Source organism: Trichosurus vulpecula, chromosome 1 (genome assembly GCF_011100635.1).
Source record: "Trichosurus vulpecula isolate mTriVul1 chromosome 1, mTriVul1.pri, whole genome shotgun sequence".
Taxonomy (NCBI): Eukaryota; Metazoa; Chordata; class Mammalia; order Diprotodontia; family Phalangeridae; genus Trichosurus; species Trichosurus vulpecula.
In genome coordinates, this window is record NC_050573.1 from 94,226,955 (window position 1) to 94,248,886 (window position 21,932).

The 21,932-nt window shown below is 38.4% G+C and overlaps 1 protein-coding gene across 1 annotated transcript in view; it reads left to right on the plus strand.

Moving 5' to 3' along the window:
• Positions 1-21,932, plus strand: part of COL22A1 (collagen type XXII alpha 1 chain) — a 570,107-nt gene that overhangs the window by 400,705 nt on the left and 147,470 nt on the right. The window contains exons 31-35 of the mRNA XM_036741444.1: positions 3,156-3,188; positions 11,435-11,488; positions 13,806-13,859; positions 17,384-17,437; positions 20,266-20,319. Of these exons, the coding sequence (XP_036597339.1) occupies positions 3,156-3,188; positions 11,435-11,488; positions 13,806-13,859; positions 17,384-17,437; positions 20,266-20,319 (249 nt within the window). The remainder of the gene's footprint in view (positions 1-3,155; positions 3,189-11,434; positions 11,489-13,805; positions 13,860-17,383; positions 17,438-20,265; positions 20,320-21,932) is intronic.

The window sequence follows — 21,932 nt, forward strand, 5'->3', positions numbered from 1 at the left end:
GTCCATTTCTTAACTGCTTCTTCTTCTCCTTTCCCCCTTTTTACCTTTTTTTATCTTTTCCTGTGTTTCATTAAAAAAAGTAATGTGCAGCATTAAGGAAATAATTTTTTTACCATGCTTTACTATAGTCAAATCACAGATGGATGTTTTGTTTCTCACTCTCTGTACTTTCACTTTGTGTATACTCTGTGTACTTTTCCCTCTGTGTACATTTTAGAAAGGACATTGATAAGCTGGAGTGTCCAGAAAAGGCAAGGAGGAAGCTGAGCAGTCCTCAGTATTATGTTGCATGTGAATCAATGAAAGAAACCAGAGTGTTTAACTTAAGAAGAGATAATGTAGTAGGGACAAGATAATTGTCTCCCGTATCTAAAGGGTTGTTATGTACAAGGGAATTATGCTGCTTGGTCTAATAGGGCAGAATTAAGTACATCAAGTAGATTGGCAGAGAGCTTTCAATGCAATAAAAAGAAAAAAGTTGTTCTAACAATTAAAATGATTCCCATAGTGGACTGGCCTATCTTGGAATATACCATAGTATATTACTTCCCATTGGCAGTCTTTGAACCAAGGCTAGATGACTACATGTTATGGATGTTGGATTGGATGTGGATTGGACTAGAAGACCCCTGAGGTCCTTTCCAATTCTGGATTCTTTGGTTATAATGATTTATATTTTTTTCTCCTCTTTCCCCTCTTCTCTTTCCTTTTTTCTTTCTTCCTAATCTACCATATCCTTCTCTGCTTTCTCTTCTATATCCCCTTTCTAGCTCCCTCTTCTTTTTCTCCCTTTCTTTTCTTTCTCATCCTTCTCTTTCTCCTCATCTCCCTTGTTTGTCTTCCTCCTATTTCTCTTCCTTCTGCTTCTTTCCTCTTCCCTTCCTCCCCCTCCATCATAGAAGAATTCTATTTTTGTTTTTAGTTCATTAAATCTCAACAATTCATTGTCTACCTAAAGACAATAAGAATTTTTATTGGTCATATCCAAGATGCTAAGAAGAGACAAGATCTCAACGTCTGCTTTTACTCCCCAAGCCTGCTCTCTATACCATTTGCTCCTTGTCATTTCCAGGTTTTGGTTCTAGTGGCCCACACATTTTTAAAAGAAGAGGTTATGAACTGATCATTGTGTATTGATTTGTTATAAATGATGTCTTATTTTAGTGAAGAAAAAATATACATAAAAAAGTAATTCAGACACATTAGGGAAGTGCTTTATTTACAACAATTTTGATTTAGGGAAAGCAAGTTTTATTACCCCTTATTTAAAGATGAGGGAACAGGTTTTGAGCTTTTAAATGACTTGTCCATAATCTCATGTGATGGTAAATGACTCATGCTATGTTTGAGCCCAGGTTTAGGTGGTACAATACAGTGTAGGACCTGGAGTCAAGAAAACCTTAGTTCAAATCCTGCCTCCTACATTCATTTGCTTTGTGACCCTGGGTAAGTCACTTTAGCTGTCTGCCTCAGTCTCCTCCTCTTTAATATGGAAGTAATAGTAGCAACTGCTTCCCAGAGTTGTTGTGATCACATGAGATAACAATTATAAGCTGTTTTGCAAGCCTTAAAGTACTAATTATAAAACACTTAGCACAGTGCCTGGCATATATTAAGTGCTATATAAATGGTATTTGTTTATGATTGTGATTATGATTATTTTAGGGTTCTTTGCACTACACTGAGACTTTGGAATCAGATACTTGAGACTTGTCACTTTAGATACCAAGGTGTTAAGAATAGTTGTTCTTACACCTAAACCATCAGGAAAGGTGTCAGAAATAGTGTTTGCGAGTAAGCTGTTTTATGGTATAGTAGCAATATAATGAGAAGAGCTGGCATTTGAATAGCTTTTTGCAGTTTACCCAGCACGTTGCATCCATTATCCTCACATCCCCTTGAGGCAGATACTTCTTCACTGAACATTTCTCCATCCCTTGGTGTGTCTGCAGTCACAGATGAGGAGACCCCTCTTGCACTCAGTGCTATACCATACAGCTTCTGAACCTTTTAGCTAATAGTATTACTAGAAAAATATGCTCTACTATTATCATTTGTAAAAATCTTATTGTAATTTTTCATAGCGCCAAATCAAAGATATCCTCTCTACATACATCACTTATTTTCACAAAGGTTTTACTTGGATGTGTAGGTCTTGATATTTCTTCCATCTTTTTTTGGAGAAAGACAAGAGGAATAGTTACAATGTCCATGAATTTTTATGGCACATGAATGCCTCCCATCTTGCAGATAGCTTACTATTTGGTCACTTGATAACTTCTAATCTGTGTGGACCCTGTCTGTGTAATCAATGTAAATATTCTTATGCAATCATTATTTTCCCTCTTTGGTGAATGAGAAAAAAATAATTTCAAAGAGATCAAATAAATTGGTTAAGTTCACACATTGAAAATAATAATAGAGAAGGGACACAGACCTTGGGCTACTGACTCTGAGCCTAGGACATTTATTGCTTCCTATATCATCTTTGCCTCTCTGTGTTTGGAGTTGTAGTTTAGGGTCAAACTTCAACAAACAATCCTTGAACAACAGTATTCTTTTTACTTCCATTAATTAGGGTCAATGGTTTCTTTGATTTATCAAAAAACAATTTATTATGTAAGATGTGCAGAAACCTATGCTTGGAGCTAGAGGAGTAACATAGCTTAGACAAGACACAACTAGAAGTAGAATATAATTGGAAGAACTATCAGAACATGCCATCAGAAGACCATGGGTTGATTCTTATCTCTGACACCTCATACATACATATATGTGTGTACACATATATGTATGTATACATATATAAAATTTATATACATATATCCATATCTATCTTTATACATATATGTATCTGCATCCATAAATATATATATATGTCCCTGTATCTATCTATATCCATCTATATAGCCCTTCATGCGTATATATTCATATCTATATGCCTCTTCAAGAAATATTGTATATGTATATGTGTATATACATACATTGTATGTACGTTTATATGTATGCATGTATACATACATCTTCTACTAGAAATCTCCCATCCTCCCCTGTAGAGGGTTGTTATAAGAACTGGAGGACCAAATGTTAAAAATGAGCAAATGATTTTTATTGATAAATTATTTCTCTCCATTTTCCCTTAATTTCTGTTTTAGACATCTTTGTTCACTCCACATCCTCACATCCCGGTAAGTAAAATATGTCGATTCAATGTTTATACACTGACAATCGTCTAGTGGTGCACTTCTTTTCTCCTGAACTTAGGGAAAATGGTCTTAGATTTTACATAGCTCAAGGAGCCATTTTCTTAGCTAATTTCAAGCATTTGGGAGGGAGAGGGAGATATGATTTAGTGTCACCCTGGAAAAGGTGGAAAATGAGGCTCTGGGTTAAGGTACAGAGGACGGTTATATAGAGATTGACCAGTGATAGCATCCACAAAGAGGACCTTCTGCCACTGTGGTAGTGGTAATTTGAAATGACTTTGGAAAGAGGAAACCCCAACCCCCAACAAAAAAAAAAACACAACTAGACATCAAGAAAGAATAAGGGAGAATGAGGTTTCTCTGGAAGAAGAAAAGAGTAAACCTTTGACCTTATTATCATCCTGGAATCAGTGGTAAAATTATATCCTAGGATTTAGATTTTGAAGATATCTTAGATATTAATTTAGAATTTGTGATAAAGAAAAAAAAATGGGCATAGTCTGACATAGACCTTAGCCTTTAGTAGAGTATTTTTCAGAGGGTTCTGGGAAAGAAATAGGTGGAAAGGATCCCATATACTAAAATTCTATAAAGTAAATCAAATGAGAAGGAAAAGAAATATCTCAAGAATGAAATTCCAAAGACAAAAAAGGTACAATTCTTTTGAGGAAGAAAACTGGTTTATGAATGCACAGGAACTTATCAACAAACATATTGTTAATACACACACACACACACACACATATGTATGTATATTCAGGAGACAGAAGCAAGTGAAGGCACCTGTGGATGAAGACAAAACAATGGCATAATCATCTGAAAATTGTTCCAGGAATGCTATGGTTCAGGATGAACCGAGTTTGATTGAGACAGCTAAAAATAAAGCAAGTTGATGCTTTTAAAAGTAATTTCAAAATATAAAAAAGAAATAGGACTTTGCCCAAGTTAGACAGGATAGTGATGACAATAGCTGACTTTTTAAAGTTTGTGAAACACTTCATATACCTCACCTCATTTGAGATTCCTAGTAATCCTGTGTGTAGATGCTATAAGTATTATCCCCATCTTATAGAAAAGGAAATAGAGACTCCATGAGGTTAAATGCTATGCCCAAGGTCCTATAGCTAATCGGTGTACCAGGTAAGATTTGAACCCAGGTCCTCCTGACTTTGAGTGCATCCATTATACTATGGAGAGAAAATAGCTCTTCAGCTATTATTTTACTTGTTTGTTTGTTTGTTTTTTTTTGTTTCTGCCAAATCGACAATCTTTTGAACTGCAAAGAACAGAACCAAACAGCTAATAACAGGGGATTGAAATGCAGAATATATAGTGACATAATAAGTATGTCCCTAACCGCCCTTCACAAATTAGTCACCAATCCCAGATAACAGAAATCCAACCTAGTCAAAGAATTGACAGATGCTATTTCAGAACCACTGTTAATGCTTTTTGAAAGACTGTGGGTAATGTCTCACATACCACTGGACTGGAGGAAGGCAGTGTCTTCAGTTACCACCACCACCCTCCCCCGCCCCACAAATAAAGAGAGAAGGGAATAGAAAATACAGATTTTAGATCAATGAGTGTGACTTTGATTCCTAGAGAAATTATAGTAAAGTTATAACAGAAAAAGAAGCTGTGATCACAAGGCACCATGACTTCATGAAGAACAAGTCATACCAAACCAACCTCATTTAATTTTTTTGATAAGGTTTGTAAACCAGAAGTTAAGGGGAATGTACTTATGTACTTAATAGTAACATTTAATAAAACCTTTTGGTGTCAAAAATAGGGAGAGAATTGGTCTAGACAATAATAAAGTTTAGATAGACATATTTTTGTGGTTTAGTTGTTTTTCATTCATGTCTGATTCTCTGTGACCCCACTTGGAGTTTTCTTGGTAAAGATACTGGAGTGGTTTGCCATTTCTGTCTCCAGCTCATAGATGAAGAAACTGGGGCAAACAGGGTTAAGGAACTTGCCTGAGGTCACACAGCTACTAAGTGCCTGAGGCCCAATTTAAACTCAAGAAGATGAGTCTTCATTCCAAGGCTCTATCTCCTTCACCACCCAGCTACCCAGATAAATAGAGAGATGTATATATAAAGAAGTCCAATTACAATACACCTTATAAGTTGTCATTCAACCTTTATTTTAAAACGCATAACAAGGGGAGTAGACCTCCTCCCAAGGCAACCAAGATAATTCTTAGATAGTGCTTTTAATAATAGTATTTATCATGACAGTATGATAATATCAGTAGTAACATAAATAGTAGCATTTATCATTTATCTACTACATAGCAATGTACCAGGCACTATGGGAGGCACTGGAGATACAAACACAAAAAGGAACTATACCTCCCCTCAAAGAGCTTACATTCTATTAGAGTAAACAGCAAGTGCTTAAATATGCATATACTAAATAAATGCAAGGGAAGTTTTTGTAACTTCCCCAGAGGGCAGACCTAGAAGCAATGGGTAGAAATCACAAAAGGCCAAATTTAAACTCTATTTAGGAGAAAGCTTCCTAAGAGCTAAAAATATCAAACGATAGAATGAGTTGTCAGTATGTCATGGGTTCCCTTCTGCTGGAGATATTCATGGCAAAGGTGAAACAGCCACTTGTTGGTTCGTTTTGTTCCAGGCTGTGTTGGACTAGGTAGCCTCTGATTCCAATTTGGAGACTATGTGATTATTTCTCATCTGTTCACCGAGGTGATTAAACTAAACCATGTCTAATGTCCCTCTCAGTGCTAAGATATTATGATTCTATAAAATATGTCAGGGGCCATATATTGTAGTGTAGTGGAAATTACATCAAAATGGGTCATCAAATGCTTCGTTTCTAGTCCTAGCTTGGCTTTGTGATCTCAGGCAAATTACTAAACGTCTCTGAAGGAAGTGAATAACCTCTAACATTCTTTCCAGATAAAACTTGTTTTTATTTTTTTTTTAACATTTTGAGGTTTAAAGCCTCTCCTTTTGTTCTTTGCTGGAAAAAAAAAAAACAAAACAAGAAATCATTGTGATGTAGTGGAAAGCGTAGCAGACTTGTGTCAGGAGAATCCGAAGTTCAAATCCTATTTATGACAATTGTTGAATGTAAGAAAGGGCAATTTACTTACCCTGCCCCCAAACCTGGCTTCAGTTTCCTATGGGGGGAGGGATAATAATACCTGTGATACATATCTCAGAGGGTTTTTATGAGGCTTGGATAATAATGCATGTAAAGTGCTGTGTAAACCTTGATGTATGTTATAATTGATAACCGTTATTAACATTAAAATTTTAAGTGCCCTTTTGTCTCTAACAACCTGTGAATTAAGAATCGTTTATTAAGCCCTAACTCTATTCTAGGCACAATGCTGAATGTTTTAGTTAAAAATAAAAAAGCAACACTGCCCCTGACCCTCAAAGCATGTAGAAAAGGCATGTAAATGTAGCCTTGCTCAATGGTATTTAAAACACGCATCCTGTATTCGTGTCTACTATGAGGATCATTAGATGTCCTCAAAGGCAAAGTATGTCATGGTGCTACATTTCTCAAACTGACCTAGGTGTGGGGGCCAAGCCCATTAGTGAAGGTCTCTGATAGATCCCATCACAGCTGAGACTTGGTTTGGTTGGCTCCATCCTTTGTCAAAATGGAATGGGCTTTTTCCTGGGCAGATGATGGGCTTTGCCTCTGTCTGTGCATTAAAATATCCTTGCAATAAAGAAAGGAAAAGGAATGCCTATAAAAAAGATTCATTGCAATATTCCAAGCTGCGCTCCCTGGGGCAGCCTTGGTTGCCAAAGCAACATGTGTTTGTATTTATGGTTTCCTAAAGTGTTATTCTGTTTGACTTCATTAATGCTCTTCTTCAGTGTGCACTTTCTGAGTCCCCGTGGATCAAGAGGAGGTGGGAAACGCTGAAGGATTTACAGGGGTTTTAAAGTCTATAGCATAATTAAGAAAAGTCATAATCATGGAGGAGACAGAATCTCTCTGCTCCAGCCTCCAGTCTTTGCAAATCACTGCATTGCCGAAATGCTGGTACGTACCACAAGATGGCGATAGTAGCTGCTGGTTTTTCATGGACCCCTTGTCTCAGCCTAAAGATAGGGTAAGAGGAAGACAAGATGAGCAAAATAGAACAGGCTGCTCCAGAAATGGAATTAACCTCAGAGAGCATCGAGTCCAATTAGCAACTCACATTTATTAGACACTTTCATAAGTCTCTGGGCCTTGGTTTTCTCGTCTCCTGTACAGTGACAGACTACAGATGATCTGTAAGTACCCTGGAAGCTCTGGACATCTGTGGTTCTATTTAACATTTGAAGGTTGTCCAAATGCTTTCCTCACAGCAGCCTGGAGGAATGGGGAGTTCAGGGGTCACTATCACATCTTATAGAGTAGGAAATGAGGTTCATAGAAATTGAAGTTTGGTACCCATGGCTACCCAGCTAGTAACAATAATTTACTTTTGTGCTGCTCTTTAAGGTATGCAAAATACTTTCCCCATAAAACCCTGTGAGGGAGGCAATTCAAGGGCAAGCATTGTTAACCCCATGTGAGATGTGAGGGAATGGAGGCATTGAGAGACTAAGTCCTTTGCCTGTAGTACAGAATAACCCTAGAATTTGAGAGCTGGAGAGAACCTCAGCAGCCTTATATAGCCCAACACATACCAGACAGGAATACCATCTATTACTAGACAGTAATATCCCTGATTAGTAGCTGAACAGGTCTTTTCTCAAACCCCTACCCTCCAAATTGGGGGAACCCACCACCCCTTGAGGTAGTTCGTTCTCTCTTTGGGCAATGCTAGTTATTAGGTGTGATAATTGTTGTTTGTCCCCTGACATCAAACTTAAATTCACTGCTGCACCTTCTACCTTTTGCTACTGATTGGTCCCTCTAGGACCAAAAAAATCCCCATTCAATATGACAGCCCTTCAAATTCTCAAATACTATTATCATGTTCTCTCCTCAATGTTTTCTTTTCCAGGATAAACATCTCATTCCTTCAAATGATCCTCCTCATAAAGTGTGTTTTCCAATCCCCTCTGGGGGCATGGGGTAGTCATTCTCTAATGGGGTAGAGTCATTCTCTAATGACTCATTCCATCACCAAGCAAGAGTAACCCAATCCCTCCCACCAGACATAACCATCTTCCTCAGTCTCAGCCTACCTGTCTTGTTACACTATCGTTATAAGTTTATGTTTCATTTCACTCCTATGCATGTGTTCAAACTCAACCATGTTAGTACAAAAATTTGTTCCCCAGAACAAGACAGAATACTTCAGATGAACCATAACTAGTACACGGATCTGTCAAGACCACCACCTGCTTCCTTCAGGACTCTACTTCTGTTTTCACAGTCTAAGATCACATTAGCCCTTCTTAATAGTTCCCGGTCACACTATTGACTCATACTGAGCCTAAAGTTGATTAAAAAACCCCAGGTCATTTGTGGTGTATGAGATGAATCATTGACATTGGTAAGAAAGACCAGAGGAAGAGAAGAGTTAGCCAGGAATCTATGAATGAACTACTAAGAAGGGCTTTGTAATCAGAAGGATGGAGAAGAGCAGAACTTGTTCACCCCTCTATCCTTCCTGAAAAAGAAGCCTAGAGTGTATCACAGATGAACAGTGTTCTCTGATTGGTCTACTTACCCTGTTGCATTGATTCTGGACAGAGTGAGCTAGGAAAAACAGAACAGAGAAGTTGTGTGTGCCTTTGGGAATAATGTACAAAGGTGTTAGAGATCCTTGAAGGCAGGAACTGCTTCATTTTTGTCTTTGCTTCCCAAATGCTTGATATAGTGAGGGCACAGAGCAGGTGCTTAATGACGAACGCAATTGATTTTGAGGCTTAGATTTCATGCTGACACATTCCCTTGGTGGCCCTCACAAGTGTCAAAAAAACTGTGCCAGCATTTTACATGACAAAGTGTTTGAGTTACTCTGTCTCTGAGGATAAGGGATCCAGGTAACAGGAGAAATGTCCTGAGTCAAAGGAAACAATGAGCATAGACACAGTTGTGTGAGAAAAAAGTCATCATAACAGGGAAAGCAAGACAGAAGTGTTTCTGAGCTGAGTCAAAGTACATACATCTGGCTCCAGGGAGAAGGTGTGGGCAGGGTGTGGGTGTTCGAGGCTGGAGCAAATGAGCTGTGCCAGACTGTTCTTGTATCCCATGTGACCCCACTTCTATTTGTGTAGGTGTGATTGCAGGGTTGTAAGCATTGCTGAGCCATAGACAGTGTGGACCCCAGCCTTCTATGGCCAAGGAAAGAGGAGTGAGGGAACAAAACTTAGTGGTCACAGTGGCAAATAGCGAACATTTATTTCTACTAAGCCAAAGTGAGAATATAGAGAGGAAGCAGGGGTGTATAATGAAGTTGTCCTTGATGAATTCAAGTCTTCTGGCCCAGATGAACTCCATCTTTCATTACTAAAAGAGCTGGCAGATGGGATTGCTGAGCCACTGGCAGTGATATTGGAAAGATAATGGAAATCAGGAGAGTTACCTAAAAATGGGAGGACAAATGTCCTGATATCTAAAAAGAAAAGAGAATAGAGTCCTTCAAGTCATAAGCCAGGGAGCTTGACTGCAATTCATAAAAAAGGGATAGTTGCCTAGCATATAAAAAAAGGCAGCTGTGATTACAAAGAACCAGCAGCTTCATGAAGAACAGGTAGGGCCAGCCTAGCCTCATATACTTTTTTGACTGGATAATTAAATTAGTAGATGAATGAAATCCTGTGGATATATTTCATCCAGATTTTTAGCAAGACTTTTGATCAAATATACTGTCGTTGTGGAGGAGATGGATATATGGATAAAGAGATAAAAATACAATGCAGAACTTCTGGGATTGGCAGAACACAAGAGGACTTAGTAATTGGTCATTGTCAATGTGGAACACAGACTCCAATGGAGAGCTCCAGGGAACTGGGCTTGGCCCTGTTCTGTTCACCATATTTATTAGTGACTTGGATAAAACAATAGATTGCATGAACATTACAAGATCTTGTGTCATACTTTTCCCTTTCACCTACAGCTAAACTGAATTTCTATTTATCACCCGCCTTCTTATTCTATCCTCTGTATTCACTTTGCTCACACTTTACCTTCCTGCAAAATTCTTTCCTCTCACCCCTTTTTGACTTTTTAATTGCCCCCCTCTTTCAAGTTTCTTTGTGGGTACCACTTCCTCCAAGGAGCCTTCTTCTGATAGCTCCTTGCTCTGACCTTGTGAAAGTCATGTCCTCATCTTGAAATTCTTCACAGCACTTTGTCTCTATCTCTCCTTTACATTTATCTAGAAAATCTAGGTGCTGTAGTAGATAGCGCATGAGGCCTGGAGTCAAAGAGACCTGAGTTCAAATGTGACCTCAGATACTTCCTAGCCAATTAATTAATAATTTATAAATTAGACACCATTTATATAAGTCACTTAACCTCAGTCAGTTTCCTCAACTGTAAAATGGGGATAATAATAGTACTCACTTCCCAGGGTTGTTGTAAGACTCAAATGAGATGCTATTTGTAAAGTTTTTAGAACAATACCTAATATATAGTAGGCACTTAATAAATGCTTGCTCTTCTCACCACTTTTATTTATCACACCTTCCCTTGTATAATCTTATTTTGTGCACACATCTTTATATCCATTAGGCAGCTAGGTCCTAATGAGTAGTGTCTGTGTTTAAGAAATCCCTGCATCTCAAGAGTGGACACTAAAAGCTTTCACATAGCAGAGATATAATAAATGTTTGTTATCCCTGATTTTTCAGTTTAGTTCCATTTACTTCCGTGCTATCCTGAGGTATTGATCGGAACAGTGAAATGCAGTGGAAAGAGTAGGGGCTTTGAAGTTGGAGCACTGAATTCAAGTGCCCCCACTGCCACATATAACTTGTGTGACAAGTCACTTAATTTCTTTTTCACCTAAAATAAAATTTAAAAAATAGAGAGCTTCACCTAATGACTATTCCTCCCAGTTCTAAACATGGTCTTATGATTTCAGAGGGAAAGTGGTAATCAGCTCTTCACCTGTGTGTAACATACTTCAGTTTCAAAAGCATTTCCACTTGATTAGATAATCTTTATGCTCCCTTCTATCTGCAAACCTCTATGAGGCTCTGAAACTAAGGATCATGCACCTTTAATGTTCTAGTGCTATGACACTATCACTGATGACCTCCCTTCTACTTGTCTCTTTCTAGGGGGAAGCTGGGCAGAAAGGAGAGAAAGGAGATCCAGGCATCAGTGGGGAACCTGTGAGTATTTCAGCCTTTTTTTTTAGTGTATTTGTGAAATGGAGACATGCTAGTTCCCAGCTGTCACATTGCTGAGGTCTTTCCACGTTGAAGGGTCACACCTACTGTAGGCATGTATTTGGAGTGACAATGTAATTCCTTCAAGGCTATGCACATTTATCAGAGACTTCAGGGCTATTATAGCACCAGGACACCTGTGCTGGTTGAGTAGTTGAATTGAGATTGCTCTGTCAATGGAATTCCAGATTTCTATAAAGATGGATTATTTTTGCCAGACCCTGCTACCCTACCTGCCTACTTTGTCATGGTACTATGAAAAGAGGTGAGAAACAGGTGACATGATGTTTATATGAGCATTTAGGGTTGTTTTGTTTTGTTTTTTATGAGCTATGGTTTCTCTAAGAGATGTATGCCTCTAGCCACCTGTGTCAGGGCCCTGAAACCTCTCTCACAGTTGTACCTGAGGAAACAAAAAAGAACACAACTGTTCTCAAGAATGCTACTGCTGATGAGCCTGGGACCCAGGAGAATCACAGCCCAACCCTTTTGATGTACTCTGAGCCTAAGATCTCAGGCAACCCAAAGTAAAACTTTGTGTACAAAACTTTCCTAGTGACAGAAAAAGCTCAGGAGAGCCCAGACATACAGAGAAAACTAGTCTATCCAGAGCCATACCATGCTTTCATGAGTAGATCTTTCTTGATTTCTCAAACGTTCCTTGTTTTCCTTGCACGCAACTCTGTCTTTATAGTGTAAAGGGATAGCCTGAACACCATCCCAGAAGCCTAGACTCTTCCTTATTTATGTTCTATCCGTAATCAAAATATAATGAAAATGATCCCTTTATTAGAGTTATTGGGGCAGTTACTTCTCACTTCCACAACTCAACTGCCCTGAATCCCTGATTATGGGTTAACAGTATGACATCTGCAGCAGTTTGATGGCCCCCAAAGTTCAGAATAGAATATTATGATTTCAGTAGAAAAGGTACTTTTTCTTTGCCTGTTAACCTCAAAAGTCACTAACTCCTTAGATAATGGAATCAGTGGGGAATCTCAACCACATAGTTGCCTTATAGGGGCCAAGACCAGCCATTCAAATATCACTCAAATTGTAAGATTTTTTCATTTGCCCTGTAGATTGAAATCTCCATATGAGTCAATAGTAGATTCTGGCTACAAAAAGAAAGAAAAGGTAAAGTGATCTTAGAGTGCATAAAGGATAATTAACACAAGGCAAGTAATGTTCCTACTCTACCCTATCATTGTCAGATAACTACCTAAGTAATTGATATAGATACAGATATGATGTTCAGAGGTGAAAATGGCCTAACAAGTCATTTAATTCAGTTTATTTCCTCTTCAATATCTCTGACAAATGGTTATCTACTTTCTACTTCGATACCTTCAGTGAGGAGTAATCCACTGCCTCCTGAGGCAACCTATATAATTTTTTAGCAATTCTAATTATTCAAGATTTTTAAATTAAATTAAGCTGAAATTTGATCTCCTATGACTTCTAGAGAGGGTAGCTGGGTGGTACAGTGGTAGAATGCTGAATCTACAGTGAGGAAGACCTTAGTTCAAATCTGACCTCAGATACTTACTAGGTGAATGACCTAATAAGAGTAGAGTGACCTTGGCCAAGTCACTTATCCTATGTCTGCCTCAGTTTCTTCAGCTGTGAAATTAAGAGAAGAATAACATTCACCTCCTAGTGTTGTAAGGATTAATGAAGTGATATTCATAAGGCACATAGTATATGCTTAATACATACTTGTTACCTGCTTTCTATCCACTGGTCTTGCTTTTTCCCTATGGGGCCAAACAAAACAAGACTAACCCTTCTTCCACTTGATTTTAAAAGAGAAATGGATAAGTTAGAGCACATTCAGAGGAAGGTGAATAGGAGGATTGATTGAAGAAATTGGGTTTTATAACCAAGAGAAAACTTAGTGGGGACTATGCCCCCACCATTTAATCTGAAAAAAAAATCTGTCATAGAAAGAAGGATTGGAGTGCTTTTGCTTGACCATTGGGTGACAAACCTAGGTGGGCTGAAATGAACAGCAGTTGATTTCAGCTCAACCTAAGTTATAACCTCTCAACAATGAGAGTTATCCAAAAGCAAAATAGGTTGGCTCATGATATACTGAGCTCTCCATCACTGGATGTTATCAAGTTGAAACTGGAGGACTATTTGTCAGGAAAGTTGTAGATAGGATTCCTACTTTTTGACTAAGGTTGTTGGCCTAGAAGACCTTTGAGATTTTCTATTCTTTGATAAGATGATTCAATGATTGTTTAATTGATTTTAGGGACCACGTGGTTTTCCAGGTGAAGTAGGACCAAAGGGACCTCCAGGACCCCCGGTAAGTGAAATCTTACTATTTTCAGTTGGCCATGGCTTTCCAGTAGAAAGTAACAAATATCCTGCTCTGTCTTCCAGCTCCATTCATAGTGTTAATTTGCATGTCTGATATTTATATAGCCTATAAACATTAACAGACTCTGAGGCACATTTCTATACCTGAGAAGCTTGTAAAGCTCATAAGGTAGTCAGGGGTGTGCTGGAGCCAGCTTGAACTAGCTCTCAAGATCTTATCGTCAAATTTTTAGTGTGAGCATTTAACTTAGGAAACCAGCAAACACTGTATAGGTCAGTGTTTAATGTGTTTTGTTGATTATCCAGACCTAAGAGAGTGATAGAGAAAATATGCAGATAAATTTAATGCAGATAAAATTTCAATTGTGTCACACGTACATCCTTTTCCCTAATATCCCTCAGTATAGTAGCAACAGCAGTGAGTTAGGGCCTGAGGGCCCGGTTTCCAGTAGTAGCTTGGTACTAACTATATGAACTCAGCCTAATAATTTAACTCTTCTGGGCATCAGTAAAATGAGGGGGGTGGGCTAAATTGAAATTTAAAATTTAATATTTCTTCCCAATTACATGTAAAAACAATTTTAATATTCTTTGTTTTTCCAAATTTTGAGTTCAAAATTATCACCCCCCCCATTGAGAAGTTGAGAAATTTGACATACGTTATACATGTGTAGTTATGCAAAACACATTAGGGCTGAATGATTTTTAAAATCCCTTCTTGCTCTAAAATTCAACATTCTGCCATTAATACTGCTGCATGAACTTGAGCAAGTTTTTGAGCCTCAGTTTGCTCATTTGAAAAGGTTAGACTACATGACCGTGAAAATTTCTCCCAGTTCTAACATTTGATAATTCTATGCTGCATTTCAATTATTTATGGGACATCAGGGACACCTGAGTTCACCTCAGATGCCAGCTTTGTAAACATGCTTATGTCTCTCTTCACCTTTTCTCATCTGTAAAATGCCTGTAGTACCTACTCCACAGGGACATTATGAGTCTCAAATAAATGTAAAGTGCTTTATATACCTTCATATATGATTTTTTAAAAGTTTTTCGTATTATTGGTGATCTGTACTTATTAAAATGTTTTCATATACCTTATGAATACTTGGAATCTATGCCGTTAGTACTTCATGTCATGCTTTTTAGCGTGAGAACAATGAAATAACCAAGTTTATACAATTAACTTTCAAATGTCCCATCCCTACCCCCACCCCTCTATCTTCCCACTCCCACTCCTACTGATGTACTTTCCTAATTATGTATTGCATAAATTGGTATGAAAGTTAGTTTCCATTTTCTGAATAATGAATAGGAAAGGTGACCCAGATGTATACGAGGTAACAGGATGGGATGAGAGATTTCCTGCAGACAGTTCACAGTAGATAGCCCACATGTTGATAATTGAGAGTTTACTAAAATGATCATTTAATTTCTTCAATGGGATTAGGTAGAATAGGACTGAAGGACATAAATGGATAAAATAGCACACTTTGTAGACTTAATAACTGTCATTAAGTATAACTCACTCAGCCTGTTTCTATAACCATTAAGCACAAACAATTAATATGCTCCACATGCTGGTATTCACAGTCAGGTCTTCTGAGTGGGGCTTAATTGACTGAGCATAAGGCAACAGTTTTAGCATTCTAAATTTTGCCCTTTATAATATTTCTAAAAGAAATTCCATTTAAAAATGATCGTCATACATACACCCCATTTGTTGCATAATTCATATTCTCCTTGGTCAAGTGGAAGAGCCACCTGGAACCTTTTCCCAGTGGAAACATTGGTCTCAATCTCATCTCTGTTCTATGTAGCTCTGTGTCCTTATGCAAACCAATAGAACATTAGAACTAGAGTACCTTAGAATATAAAATATTAGAATCAAAAGGGACCTTAAAATGTTGGAATTGAAGAGAACTTTAGAACATAAAATTTTAGAAAACAAAATCTTAGAATCTGGGGCTGGAGGAGATCTTATAGATAATATAGTCCTCCATGTAGCTCCCTATAAGAAGCATTAGGAAGGTGAAATCATAGGATTCTGTTCCATATTATAGACTCTAAATCTGGTGCTCAACTCATTATAACTTGTTGTTGGCCTAGGTGCTATTCTTTTGATAATCTGGAAGCCATAAAGCACTTTTGTATACATAAAATTTGACCTGTGATTTGGGCTCTCATAGGAAGGAGGACTCCCTTTAGATGAAATCTGTGTCAGATTCATTATGCCTCATTTCTGAAGCCTTAGTAAACCATTTGCTCTTATCTGGGCCTGAGTTTCATCATTTTTTTAAAAACTAAGACTAGATGGGTTAAAATGATCCCTAAGGTGTTCTGTGTCCTAACATTCTTTTCTTAAGGTCTTTTTCAGCTTTGACAGTTTACATTTCAGGCAGGTTAGTGGTGCAGTGGGTAGAACACATTCCATGGTATCAGGAAGACATGAATTTAAATTTTGCCTTAGACATTTACTAACTGGATGGCTCTGGGCAAGTCATTTAACCTCTATCTGCCTTAGTTTTCTCAATGGGAAAATGGGGATGATAAAGAAAAACACCTACCTCCCAGGGTTTTTGTGAGGATTAACTAAGGTGATATTTATTAAAAAAATGTTTAGCACAGTATCAGGCACATAGTAGGTGCTTAGTCCCTTCCCTTTCTCCTTAATGCCCCATTCAAGTTTAATATTCTGTAGTTAAACATGGAGCCTTAGATGAAATTTCAGGATTCAAATCAAAACTCCATAAGGACAGTATATAAAGGAAGGGTTAGTTATAAAAATAGGGGTGATCAAACATGTGGCTATCTCAGGGTACAGTGCCTCTACTTTTCGGTTAGGTTGTTATATGACAGTCAGCTAGGAAGTAGCTGAAATAAAATGAATGGCTTATACCCACAAAATTGAATAATTAGTTTGTGAATTCATCAAGATGAATTTTATTTGACACATTGAGATAAGAAGTATGCTTCTCAAGACAGAAACCAATTTTGCATCAGAACCTTTCATCATGCAGTGAAAAGAACCCCAATCTGTGAGTCAAGAACCTAAGGTTCTAGACCAGATTCAGTGAAGAACTAGCTGTATTATTTGGGTCAAGTCAGTTCCCCTGCTCTTGGCTTCCTTATTTACAATTGCAGAGGCATTGGATTGGATAATCATAAAAAGCTTTTTTCAAATTTAATAATTTCAAATGTAATAATAATTTAATGCTAACATTCCATGCTATATATTCTTACACCCCTGACATGGTAACATTCTCTGTTATGTGTTCCATCAGTCTTTGTTTTAATATCTTAAAGTATGTGCTCTTAGATCCCTTTCCAGTTCTAGCATCCTATGAATCTATGCTTTACTCTGATGCTTTCCCCTCCCCCAATATATAACTTTGGCTTTTTAGGTCCTCGTTTGAATTGATTAGAGCAGCCCCCTGCCTGGGACCCCAGATGTTGGGCTGAGTTCAGCAGTTTCTAATTTGCTTGTTCCCCTTTGTTTCCATCCAGGGTGCTCAAGGCCCAGAAGGAGCCCGAGGGGGACCTGGAGAGCCTGGAAACATTGTGAGTAATTGCCTCTCTGATGCATCTCCTTAACAGGGTACACAGCTGAAGGGATGCGCCAGCAGCTGCATTGCAGATTTTGGTTCTTGGGCTAATTCTGTAGAGGAGGATGCAATCAGTAAACAAAGTTGCATATTGAATTGCTTAGGATTGAGCAGAAATCAAATGGGCAGTTGCCCTCAAGTTCTCAGACCAGTCATTTATTACAAACTAATCCATTCATTACTTCACGTCAATATTTAAAGGATTTGGCCGTGCAGGTTTGTTTCATCACAGATGCACCATCACTACCAATCTAGGCAGAACATAGATCTGGCTGCTCCCTTCCTTAAGTGCCATATCATTTCTCATCTACGTTTCTAAGCATATTAGTACACTGCTGTTCCATCTTCACATTTCCAAACAAAAAAGGCCAAGGTTTTCCACCGCATCTGGGGACATCTCCAGTCATCCTGATATATTTATCTGGCCACTGGATCCAGATGACTCCAGAGGAGAAAGCCATGAGACAGTATTCTGGAACCACTTCTCAATTCCTTCCTCCCTTCACATAGAGTCTCAAACACAATTCTTTGGAATAGGCAAAGATAACCCTCATCAATATCCTCTCATCAATATAAAAGATAATTCTCATCAATAACCTGGTAAATTGACCAATGCAGGACTGGTTTTCACAGTCCTGTACCCTCACAAAGAAAAACAGAGCCCCACAGAGTGACACTATGCCCCCAAGAAATAGGAAAGACCAAATCTATAAAACCCATGCAACAGGGCGCAAGATTCTGGCTCCCAAAATTCGAAGATTTCAAATTGTAAGAGACCACAAAAAAAATCTAGTTTAATCTTCTCATTTGACTGAGAGGAAAACTAGGGACCAGGGAAGTGTCAGTGCCTTAACCAAGGTCATACCAGCATTAAATATCAGTGTTGGTATCAGATCATATCCTGTGACTAGAATTACAATGGGGTTTTTATTTTTGTTGTTATTTTTTCAGTGTACTATGCTGCTATACTAGGAAGTGCAGCATTTTCAGCACAGGAAATGCTGTGAAGCAGAATTCCTTGTAAAAGGCTAAAAATGTGATTCATTGCTCAAAGCACAATGCTATAATGTCCTTTAGCAGACTGGGGGTGTCAGGGTTAGCAGCACATCCTTACCTATGGTGGAGTGAGATGAACTTGAAACACACATCTCCAAGCACCGCCTAGAGCAAACCAGGTTGGATGTTGCTACTGCTTCCACTAGATGATATGGCCTTGTGACCTTGAACAATGTATACCCGCTCACTGGACCTTAGTGTTTTCATCTGTAAAATGAAGGGAGTTGGATGATATAATCTCTAAGGCCCCTTCCAACTCTGAGTCCTATGATCTTGTGAAACTACTTCAGTGCTATTGAATTTCCCCAAGTACCTGGGCCCTACTTGGCTACATAGTGGATATTGTTGGTCTAACCCTCCTAAGGGTACCCTGGCCTCAGATTCCCTGCTCATCTCCCATGCTCCTTCAGTTGATACCTAGGAGAGAAACATGCACAAATATATTATACTGCCCCATGTTCCTCAAAATTATTTCCAAATATGTCACCCTTTTCCACCTAGCAGCCATCCTTCGTGACAAAAATGTTTAAAGAAAGATAAAAAAAAGCATTTCATCAAAATAAATTAACACATCAGCTATGTGGGACAGTGTAGGTAATGTTTCTCAACCAGACCTTCAGCAACAAAGGGAAGGAGGTTCATTTCTTACCTCATCTCTGGGGCTGACCTTGGTCATTATAACTACTAATTTCTTGGTTTAATTTTATTTTTCTTTCTGCTTACATTGTTGTCATTGTGTCTTTTGTTTTATGGGCTCTGCTTCCTTCACTCTACAGTAAAGAGCAGAGAGATTCCTAAGGTAGAAGAATGTTACATGTGTTGTCAGATGTACTTGGTGTATTGGCTAGTTTTGCTTAATTGTTTTTATTTGTCACAAGGGGGAGAGAGAGAGAGAGAGAGAGAGAGAGAGAGAGACAGAGAGAGACAGAGAGAGACAGAGACACAGAGAGACAGAGACAGACAGAGAGACAGAGAGAAGGAAGGAAGGAAGGAAGGAAGGAAGGAAGGAAACACATACATTGCCCCAGCCTTGATAAGTTTTTGATCATCGCGTTCTTTAGCATCCCTTCCTTGTGTCCTTCTCCCTGACTACTGTGATATGCTCCCTGGCCAGCCTTTAACTCAGATTCTCGATAGCACTACCAGCAGGAAGTCACTTGTTTATCAAGGACAGGCCGTCACTGAAAGTGGGACAGATTCTTTGGAACCAGCAAAGGAAAGGTGTCTTGTGCTGGTACTGATACTTACTACTGTACCAGTAGGAAAAAACCAACAAAATATCAGTCCTAAGGGACGTGACTACTTCTGGGTACACGAGTCTCTTATATGGCTATGTGGAGAATGGCTCAAATTTGGTCACTCTAGATGGTTTTCACTGGCCTCATCCTTCTAGGATAACTTGGCTGGACTATTCCTGAAAGTGCCTGCACCTCAACATGACAAGCTAGACCTTTTATAAGTGACTAATGAGAAAAGAGGTGGGGCTTTTGTGGTTGGCTTTATTGGCTATCTCCTAAAAATCATCACAGTGATAGCTGTTCTTAGAGTTGGAACCAATGGAGAGCAGGAGGATAGATTAGACATGATAGAAATACATTTACTTGGAAGAACATGCTAGAAAAAAATGAACTGTGTTATTCTGAATAGAAAATTTCTCTAAAATTGAAACATGTCAGTGTCAAAGATGAGTCAGTTGTATCTAAATCTCTTCTCTTTTTGTTTCAACAGGGAGCTCCTGGACCAATAGGTCCCCCTGGTTCCCGTGGTCTCCCAGGAAATGTGGTATGTAATCAAAGTTGGGAGAGCGGAAATTGATTGGAAGTTTAATTGTTCCTTACCACTATTATATCTGTTTCCCAAAGTGATCAGGGAACAGGAAAAGAACCTATATGCACTAAAATATTTACAGCAGCTCTCTTCGTGGTAGCAAAGAACTGGAAATTGAGGAGATGCCCATCAGTTGGAGAATTGCTAAACAAGTTGTGGTATATGGTTGATATGGAATACTACTTTGCTATAAGAAATGATCAGCTGGTTGGCTTTAGAGGAAAAAAAAACATGGGAAGACTTACATGAAATAATGAAGAACAAAATGAGCTTAACCAAGAGCATGTTGTATACAGTAACAGCAATATGATTTGAAGACCAGCTGTGAACTACTCTGAATGGGTTCAGAGGCTAAGAATATCATAATGGTGAGACAAAGGAGCACAATGCCCAGAAGAAGAATTCAATAAGTATGTCCTTATTTGGATTAATTATAACTTCATATAGCGAGACTGTGTTATATAGTGGACAGAAAGCTGGCTTTAGAATCGAGAAGATGTGAGATCAAGTCCAGGCTTTGACATATATTGACAGTGTAGTCCTGGGCAAGTCACTCTTTCCCTATACTAAAGAAATCACAGGTCTGGATATCTCCCCCACCTCCACCAAAATAATGACCATTTACCTTTAGAAAAATCTTAGAGAAAAATATCTAAAGTCATGATGTCTTCCTTCTAAGTCACCCCTCTTGAACGATGGTGCACAAAATCTCTAAGTAGAAGATAGTGTAGCTTAATAGAAAGAATGCTAGTAGCTTTGGGCAAACCCCAGGCTTGCCAGTGGTTAGTTCTGTAGCATTATTAGTCACTTAATCTCTCTGGATTTGCAGATAGTATTCTTATCTCTAAAATGGTGAAAAAAAATAATTGCCCCTACCTTTCTCACAGGATTGTTATAAGAATGTATCTGAAGTGCTTTGAAAATTATGATATTCTATTCAAATGGCAAGTAATTTACACATTCATCATTCACACAGGTATCCTTATTGGTTCTCCCTCCACTGACACTGGAGATCATGACCTATCCCAGTTTCAGTAGCTCATCTTCATGAGTTGCATTGTCAAAAAAAATAAATAAATAAGTAAAATCCTACTGATTCCCAAACCTCTGGTCGCGAATCTTTCCACACTGAGCTAAGTTGGTCAATGGATAACAGACATGCAATCCATCATCAGACTCTCAACCTTTCCAGTTTGGTAGGACCCAGTAGATCTTGTGTTACAGTATAACGTTTATAAATCCACAGCCACCTCCAAAGCATGATGAGCCTCCAGAGTATGATTTTAGAACATAAAGTCACCCATCCTCCATTTAACTGCTGCAGTGAGGAGTTATTTGCTCTGATTGATTCATGTGAATTATGGAGACTTAGTCCCGTGAAAGATGAGAGCTTGTCTCTAATTGAGGTGTCATGGGTGTAGTAGAAAAAACATAGGCCTCAGAGTCAGAAATTTCAATCAGTTTGTAACAGGATCATATCTCTAAAGCTACGAGAGACATGAGGTACCATCCAGTACAGTCCCTTCATTTAAGAGATAAGGAAACTGAAGCCCAGGAAAATTAGATGA